Below are 9,708 nucleotides of genomic sequence, written 5' to 3' on the forward strand. Positions count from 1 at the left end.
GGGTGTTTTGACTGCATGTATCTGTACACCCCCTGTGTGTGTCTGGTACCTACAAAGGCCAGAAGGGATGCTGGGATCCCGTGAAATCGGTATTGCAGATAGATGTGAATTGCCATGTGGGTGCTGAGTATTGAACCTCGGTCCTCTGGAAGAACAGCTAATACTCTTAATCATTGAGCCATCTCTCCAGCCCCTTTTAGTTTTTCTTTTCTTTCTTTCTTTCTTCCTTTCTTTCTTTCTCCCCCCCCCCCCCCCTCCAAGATAGGGTTTCTCTGTATAACCCTGGCTGTCCTGAACTCACTTTGTAGACCAGGCTGGTTTCGAACTCACAGAGACCCACCTGCCTCTGCCTCCCTGAGTGCTGGGATCACAGGCATACCACCACAACACACAGCTTACCTTTTCTTTTTTAAACATTTATTTATTGTGTATACATGTATGTATGTATGTATGTGGGTGGGCACACATACCATCGAACACACATGGGGATTGGAGCACAGCTGAGAGGAATTGTTTCTCTCCTTCTGCCATGTGTGTTCTGGGGATCAACTCAGGTTGTTATGCTTGGCAGCAAGCGCCCTTAGCCACTGACCCATGTTGCCAGCCCCAGCGTCTTTGTAAATGTTAGACTATGTTTTTGAAGTTGGTTTCACTTATTTCAGAATGTGCTAGCTGCTACACATCTTGCATACCCTCGGCAGAATTTCTGTGGCTCGTTTTGCTTAAATTTATGTGTGTGCGTATGTGTTGTGTTTTTTTTTTTTATAGGTATGGCTATCATATTACCAAAGCTTCTTATTTTATCTGTCATGATCAAGGCACCATTAAAAAATTATTTGAAAACCTGAGAAATTATGATGGGAAGGATAATTATCCCAAAACTTGTGGCAAATTTGAAATCTCTGCTATCAGGGACCTTACAACTGGCTATGATGACAGCCAGCCTGATAAGAAAGCTGTAAGTCATGTTTACTTCTATCAACGAGTTTATTTTGCGGTTACCAGTTCAACAATTTGAACAGATTCATTTACTCACTACAATAAGTGCTACTGTAATAAAATACCTAGAAAATTGGGGATGGAGGTGTGTAGCTCAGGGGTAGGGTAGGTGTTAGGCCCCTAGTGTCGGGGGAAAAAAAGAACAAACAAATCAAATGAGATATGTGGAAAAACTAGAATTCGTGGGCTAGAAATGCAGGTGATCTCACAAGTCATTCGATGATGAGTGACATCCAGAGCCACCCTTTCCCATGCAAGGAAGTGGTGACTCAGAAGGGCAATGACTTGTGAGGGTCCAGGTGGAACTCAGGCCTTTGACTCTGGACCCAGCTTTTCCTATGTATCACCAGCACATGTCACTCCTGAGAGTCGCTGAGTCACCAATCCCAAGGGGATGCGTGACTAACTGGTACTGCCTGGGGACGGCGACACATGCCAGTAAATCTTTGACTCCCTACACATGGAGGGATCAAGGCAGGAGGATCCTAAGTCTGAGTTTGAGGCCCACCTGGGCTATGTTATGACCTCCTATCACAGGCAAACAAATAGCGCTAAAAAGCCACCCTGGCATTCCTCATTGAGAATTTGCATGTCTAATAAGATTCAAGGTGACTAGAGACTGGTCCTCTCTGGGAGAGCGACTTGTTTTCTGGTGACTTTGGCCCTGTTCTCTGACTGCTTGTGGCCTAGCTGTGAAGCCCATGTTTGCATTAGGGTCTCCCTTAAAGCCGGAGGACAGCAGGAATCGCCTCGTGAGCTATTAGGTGACTTCCTTGATAGTGCCCTTTTAGCATTTTGTTTTACATTTTTCATAGGAGACAGCCAACCAACTTTCCTCTCAATTGATTCTCCTGGTGTTTGCCGGGGAAGTTTTTTTGTTTTTTGTTTGTTTGTTTGTTTGTTTCCCTCTCTCTTGTGGGAGAAAGAGTCCATGCATACACTTTCTACAGTGAGTAGCCCTCTGCCTGTCCTCATGAACCGCCTCTGAGCCTTCACCATGATGGCGAGTCATCACCACGCCCTGTGTTGCTCAATATATTCCTCACAGGCCTATCAACTTTCCACTTCCTATAACTGATAAATGTTTTCTTCCTTGTCTGGGGTTTTATGCCACTGTCACTAGTCCTTCCAAATACCTCTCTGTGGCCTCTTTCACAGCTCCCTGGGTCTCACTATTATTTGGGCTCCTGTGTGTGTCCATGGGTCTTACCCCTCAGCCCTCCACGCAGCCCGTGCCAGCTGTCCTCTGGATTGAGTGCACAGCTGTCATCCTCAGACCGCCGTTCGCCAAGGTTGAGGCCCTTGGTCCCTGTCTTTTGGATTCTTCCTATATTCCTTTTCCTATCTTCCCATTTTCCCATCTTCTAATTGCTTCCTGGGTGGTGGTGGAAGCAAATCTGGGGAGGATGTTAGGCTTGAACGCTCCCCAGGCTCAGTCTGAAAGCATCGCTCCATTCTTGCTCAGTGTCCACGCACTGTTCAGTATCTACGCATCATTTTAGTAAAGGATAGAGTTGACATGCAATGCCTACAACGCCAACTCGTTAACACCACGCTCACCATTTCTTTGCAACTGATTTTGTCCCCTCGACGAGAAATTTCTCTCTAAACCTCATGTTCTCAAACCTCACAGTTCATGGGTTAGCGTGTCTCTTTGTCCAATGTTGTGGTTACTTTTCAGGTGTGTCAGGCTTTTTGGTTCTGCAACGAAAATACCCGAGAGAAACAATTTAAAGGAGGAAAGGCTTGTTGGGACTCACTGGTTTGGCTGGTGGTCATGTGACTCCATTGCTCTTGGGCCCTCAGCAGTGTAGAAATCAGATAGAGCACAGTAGAAGGAAGCTGTCCAGTCAGCTCATTTCAGACAAGCAGTAGAAAGAACACAGCAAGGGGCCAGAGCCAAGTTAGACCTTCAAAGACAGGCTCCCAGACACCCACTGCCTCCAAGTAGCCCCCACATTCCACAGTTCTGAGGAATCATCAAAGCATTAAACCATTGACTAGACCAGAGTCCTCATGATATCACTTTATCTGGAGACGCCCTCAGTGACCTACCCAGAGTATGCTGTGCTGCCCTCCTAGGCACGTCACAGTCCAGTCAGGCCAGCCATCACACTGGGCCCTTTGGTCTATGGTGCCATTTCCTTCAGGTCTCAGTTGGCTTGGTGATATGTCAAGGGAGAGGGGGGTGGTTGACTGTTTTCTTGAAGAGTTCCTAGATAGATGCTGCCTCTCTGAGACTAATGCCCTTCCCTGTTTGTTTCTTTCTGCTTGTCCCACTTTATTATTTTATTTTATTGAGGAGTTTTTCAAATTTTAACTTTTGGTGGACCTGTTACCTGTTAATTTCAATTCTTATTCGCAATTTTTTTTTCCAGAATGGCACCCTATTGTTGTTCTCTCTCTCTCTCTCTCTCTCTCTCTCTCTCTCTCTCTCTCTCTCTCTCTCTCTCTGTGTGTGTGTGTGTGTCTGTGTGTGTCTGTGTGTGCGTCTCTGTGTGTGTGTGTATACCATACCTTTCTAAAGATTCTTTTTAAAAACTATGAGTATAGGCTGGGTGGTGGTGACACACTTTTGCCTTTAATCCCAGCACTTGGGAGGCAGAGGCAGGCAGATCTCTGTGAGTTCAAGGCCATCCTGGACTATAGAGTGAGCTCTAGGACAGCCAAGGTTGTTTCACAGAGAAACCCTGTCTTCAAAAAACAAAAAACAAAACAAAAAAAACCCAAAAACAACAACAACAACAAAAACCCTATGAGTGTTTTTCATCCATATAGCCTTAATTTCCTACAAGTTTGGTTTTTGTTGTTGTTGTTGTTTATTCTACTTGTTTTGGCTTTGTCGGCTACCCATTATCTTCCCCTTGGGGGTCCCTCAGTATCTTTTACTCAACTGGTTGAAAGGGGTGTGTGTGTGTGTGTGTGTGTGTGTGTGTGTGTGTGTAATGACCTAATTCACTTCAGGGATCTTGAGTAGCAAGCCAACTATTCTGAGATTGACCTTCATCTTGGTGCTATTAGGCTGGCCCAGAGACTGACCCTAACTGGTTTTCTGAGGAATATAAATTGGCATATCAAAGCCCCAGAGGCATGGCTAGGGGCAGGTCTGGGATGTCTCCGTGGTGCCTAGTGATCCTAGTATTGGAGCCTTTCTGCTTCAGACTCCGGAGAACTCGAGCATCCCGTGCAGGCAGAGATGAGCTGGGTCCCTGCCTCCAGAGGCTACGAGAGAAGCTTCTTTCCAACCTTGTCGTGGTTTCACCCCTGCCTCACACCGGCCCTTGGCTACCTGATGGCTCTGGTTCTTGAGACCAGATGAGCTTCTACAAGAGCACAGTGGCTCGGTTTCCTGTTTCTGTCTCCCCATCAGGTTAGGGGACTCCATAGTCACATACTTCATGGCACCATTTCTGCATCTTTATCTGTTTCCTGACTTCCGTGATCGGGTGGCCTCCCTGTCAAGCGCTGTCATGTCTTTTCCTCCTTGCCCCTGTGTTTCTGCCTGTGAAAACACATCTGCAGTAATTTTAGTGACGTTCTGAAGTTAACAACTATCACTATATCAGTCAGAGTTTTGGTTGGTTGGTTGGATTTTTTTTGAAACAGGGTTTCTCTGTGTAACAGCTCTGGCTGTCCCAGAACTCACTCTGTAGATCAGGCTGCAGTCAGTGTTTTGTACCAGGAAAAAACAAACTCCTTATGAACTTTTTTTTTGGCCAAAAAATTTTCATTTACAACATTAAGGTTTGATCTAGTTTTCTGTAGGACATTATCAAGCTATTAATATCGATTTCTTGTGAAGTAACATGTTTTGATTTAAACAAAACTTTGATAACTTTAATACCTCTATAGAAGTGCAGAGCTAGTCTGTGAAGTCACTTAATGTTCGAATTCCTAGGATTGCATCCTCTGATTTTTCTGAGCATCATCTTTGTAGCCAACATACTTGTCTGGTATCAGTTTTCTTGCTGATTTGGGACAGCAGTCGCTAGGTCAGAGCAGCTCGTTGCTGTTTGAGTGTGTGACATGTATGAACCGATCTCCAGGTTCTTCCTGCCAGTAAGAGCAGCCAGATGATCACCTTTACCTTTGCTAACGGAGGTGTGGCCACCATGCGGACCAGCGGCACAGAGCCCAAGATCAAATACTATGCAGAGCTGTGTGCTCCCCCTGGCAACAGGTATGACGTGGGCGGTAGCTGCTGTGGCTCTTACTCTTGAGACGTCCTAGCCCTGTTCAAGTGTTAAGTAAAAATTCTCATGTGTAGCTTACTTAGAAACTATGGCAATGTCATGATATTAAAGACTACTTAAAACTTGAAACTAAAAAAATAAATCAAAGTAGGGGGTGAGGGGATTAACAGTGATTCTTGGTTTTGTTTTTTGTTTTTCTGAGACAGGGTTTCTCTGTGTAGCCTTGGCTGTCCTGGACTCACTTTGTAGACCAGGCTGGCCTCGAACTCACAGAGATCCGCCTCCTTCTGCCTCCTGAGTGCTGGGATTACAGGTATACACATGATTCAAACCTCCTAGGTCTCAGCAATAAGTTATGATTTTTAATAACAGTGGAGTATGACCTGGGAGTCAAGTATTTTGGGGTTTTTTGGGGGGGTTAAAAGATTTTTCTTCTTTCCCTCTCTCTCTCTCTCTCTCTCTCTCTCTCTCTCTCTCTCTCTCTCTCTCTCTATTTAATTGTGCATTTGGATGATGGGGCAGGCTGTGCACTTGAGTGCAGGTGGAGGCCAGAGGCACTGAGTCCCCTGGAGCTGGAGTTACAGACACTTGTAAGCTGTCCTGTGTGAGTGCTGGGAGCCGATCCTCTGCTAGACTAGTACACATTAAAAAAAAAAAAAAAAAAGCTTTTTTAATAATTACAAACAAAACCGGGCAAAATGACAAATGCCTGTAATCTCAGCACTGAGAAGGCAGAGGCAGGCAGATCTCTGAGTTCGAGGCTAGCTTGGTCTATAGAGCAATTCCAGGACAGCCAAAGCTACACAAAGAAACTCTCTCTTGGAACAAACAAAACAAACAAACATGCAGTTGGTGAATACCTTAAGTCTGCTCTGCTCTGAGCTGGGTACCATTCATTGCTGGTATTTTGAAGTATGTCTTCTCAATGTTTTTGTTTTGGTTTTTTGAGACAGGGTTTATCTGTGTAGTCTTGGCTGTCCTGGACTTGCTTTGTAGACCAGGCTGGCCTTGAACTCACAGTAGTCCACCTTCCTCTGCCTCCTTGAGTGCTGAGATTAAAGGCGTGTGCCACCACACCTGGCTTTCTTTTGAACATTATACATCCAGGTCCCTGACAATAATTGTCTTCTTTAAAGTAAACTATTTGTAAGTGGCTATCTCCAAAATCCTTTGACAGCAATGCCAAAATTATTATTTGAATAACCAAGAACTTCTTGTAAAGCCTAGCCTGGTCAACATGAATTCAGGCTTGCCCCAGTCCTCAAAGTAGTGCTCACTCCTTCCCACCACCAATTCAGAATTGTTTATTTATTTTGTTTTTTTGTTTCGTTTTTGTTTTTGTTTTTCGAGACAGGGTTTCTCTGTGTAGCCTTGGCTGTCCTGGGCTTGCTTTGTAGATCAGGCTGGCCTCGAACTCACAGCAATCTGCCTGCCTCTACCTCCCAAGTTGCAGGGATTAAAGTCGTGCGCCACCACACTTGACCAGAAATAAGGATTCTTAACCCAAGTTTACATTGCCATGTAGTGCATTCTTGTTTTTTAAAATATTATTCATTAATCCCAGCACTCAGGAGGCAGAGGCAGGCGGATCGCTGTGAGTTTGAGGCCAGTCCTGTCTACAAAGCGAGTCCAGGATAGCCAAGGCTACACAGAGAAACCCTGTCTCGAAAAACCTAAATAAATAAATAAATAAATAAATAAATAAATAAATATTGTTCAACAATGTCACATTTTAAATTTCAAAACGGGTCATTTAGGATTAGAATAGGGAATAAATGGTAAACTCGGACTTTATTTTCAGTAAGTATTACAATGTTACATCCTATAGAGCGGTACTAGGGCCCTACACACATTAAACATGCCTCTCTGAAACATTAACTCAACAAGCAAAGGAGTCAAGCTATAGATGTGTTGTGTTTAGAAATTAAGTATTTATAAAGAAGTTAGAAAGTAGCAAATTCCCTGAGCTTGAGTTTTCTGCTTCAATCTGAACTAATTATGAGCGTATTTGCCTTCATGAGAGTTGTCACTTTCTTCAAAGCACATTTGCAGAGGACAAAGAGACCAGTGTATTTTGTATGCATTTATGAATCATAATTACTATATATGCTGCTAAAAAGAGAGAAAATAATTATAACGATAGCTCTTTTTATTGAGGTCTTTGGGACAGGTTCTGGGCTAATTACTTTATATAGTGTATCTCGATGTGTGCAGAAACTCCCTGGAGAAGGTGGAGTCTTTATCCCAGTTTCACAGATGGAGAATGTGGGTCTTAGCAAGCCCAGGCCACTTGCCCACAGGTACAGAGCTAATAAAGTCAGAATTAATCTGTGCAGTGAAACCGTTGCCTTCATTATACTGTTGCCAGTTGCAATGTCAAAATGATCTTAGCTGATTGCAGAAATTGCCATTTCCTTTCGGATAAACCGCACTTGAGATTTTCAGGTGGTCAAGAAGGAGGTAACAGAAAGTGGATGAAGGGTTAATTTCCAAATTCTGCTCTGTGGTAACTACATTAGACTCTATGAGGGGCTAGGAGTGCATTTCACGGGCAGTCGGGCTTGTGTGTTGTTTACACTCATGGACCTGCTGTATACAAACAAGTGCTTATACGCATGCCTGAAAACCTGACTTTATTATTGTTTTTTTCGAGACAGGGTTTCTCTGTGTAGCCTTGGCTGTTCTAGACTCGCTTTGTAGACCAGGCTGGCCTCGAACTCACAGCACCACCACACCCGGCAAAACTGTGGTCCTTTAAAATCCTCAGAGGAAGAGCAAAGAGTGATTTTGTTGTTGTGGAGATGTTGGGTTGGAAAACCTCTAGGGGACATACCACATAATGCCTTCTGGGATCCCCCCACCCCCACCTAAGTCAACATATGTGTTCCCACTCAAAAGTTCATGGAGTTCTGTTTTTGTTTTCCTGAATTCCAACCTCTTGAAGTTTAGTTTCGGTCTCACTAGGTCCATGAAGGAAGCATTTTAAAATGCAGCTTGAAGGAGCTAAAAAAAGATTGAGTCAGTGATTAAAAGTGTGAACTGTTCCTGCAGAGGACCCTAATTCTTTTCCTAACACCAGGGACGGGCAACCCAACCACATGTAATTCCAGCATTTACAGGCACCGGCATTTACATGTATACATGCACATAATTAAAAATTAAATCTTTAAAATACATTTATATGTGCATGTGTTTTAAATGTTTATTTTTTCTGGGGCTAAAGAGATAGTGCAGCAGTTAAGAGCATTGTCTGCTCTTCCAGAGGTCCTGAGTTCAAGTCCCAGCAACCACATGGTGGCTTATAACCATCTATAATGAGATCCGGTGTCCTCTTCTGGTGTACAGGCACACACACAGGCAGAACACTATTGCTTTGAAGCTGGGAGTAGGGGCCCATACTTGCAGTCGCTAATCCCAACACTCAGGAGGAGTCCTGTGATTTTCATAAGATCCTGCCTCAAAAACAAATCAAGATGGAACGTGCCACTGCATGCCTCTCTCAGCCTTTAGGAGGCAGAGGCAGGTAGTCTCTGTGAGTTTGAGGCTAGCCTAGTCTACGTTGTAAAAAAAAAAAAATTTTTTTTTTTAATTTTTAAATTTTCAAAACAGGATTTCTCTGTGTAGCCTTGGCTGTCCTGGACTCAAGCTGGCCTCGAACTCACAGCAATACACCTCCCTCTGCTGGGATTAAAGGTGTGTGCCACCACCGGCCAGCTCTACATTGTAACTTTGAGGCTAGCCCGGTTTGCATAGTTACATAGTAAGACACTGTCTCAAAAAGAAGAAAAGAAAAGGAAAGAAATCAAATACTGTCTTGCATTGGGATATTACCCATTAACCGGAATCCCCCGCCCCTTCTGTTTCAGTGATCCGGAGCAGCTCAAAAGGGAACTGGATGAGCTAGTCAGTGCCATTGAAGAGAATTTTTTCCAGCCACAAAAATATAACCTGCAGCCAAAATCAGAATAAAATATTCCCCCGCTGGACATGATTACATTTACCGCCAATTAAGCTGAACTTGAACTTTAAGACAGTATTTTTGAGGGCCAGGTGATTCAGATAATCGCCACAAGTTTACACGTTTCTAACAGTTCTGCCTCCCTTGTGGTTTTATCATGTTGGCTGCAATGTGACTAAAGAGAACGCGACCAAAGCCAACAAACTAACATCTCTATGGCAATGTTCAATCTGGGCGTTATCTGAACTTTTAAAATAAAAATCTAATTTTAAAATAAAATACTATGCCTTACTTTGCATACATGTATGTCTTTGTGTGTGTGGCTGAAACAGAAAGGCAATATAGTTGCCAAGTTCCGGGCTGGGCAGCGTCAGCTTTGGTACCTCAGCTAGCCATTTGTCCTGGCTCTTGAGACCTAACAATATTAGGTCTTGTAAGAAGGCAGGCTAAGCGTTCTGCCGTGGGACCAACTGTGATGTTTCACACGAGTTAAAAACCTGCAACAAGAGCCGGGCGTGGTGGCGCACGCCTTTAATCCCAGCACTCGGGAGGCAGAGG

At 44.0% G+C, this 9,708-nt stretch overlaps 1 protein-coding gene across 1 annotated transcript in view; it reads left to right on the forward strand.

Annotated features, from left to right (window-relative positions):
- Positions 1-9,456, forward strand: part of Pgm2 (phosphoglucomutase 2) — a 31,420-nt gene extending 21,964 nt beyond the window's left edge. The window contains exons 12-14 of the mRNA XM_051164859.1: positions 769-958; positions 5,046-5,179; positions 9,059-9,456. Of these exons, the coding sequence (XP_051020816.1) occupies positions 769-958; positions 5,046-5,179; positions 9,059-9,161 (427 nt within the window). The 3' untranslated portion in view covers positions 9,162-9,456. The remainder of the gene's footprint in view (positions 1-768; positions 959-5,045; positions 5,180-9,058) is intronic.
- Positions 9,457-9,708: the final 252 nt, after the last annotated feature.

Source organism: Acomys russatus, chromosome 22, assembly GCF_903995435.1.
Source record: "Acomys russatus chromosome 22, mAcoRus1.1, whole genome shotgun sequence".
NCBI classification, from domain to species: domain Eukaryota; kingdom Metazoa; phylum Chordata; class Mammalia; order Rodentia; family Muridae; genus Acomys; species Acomys russatus.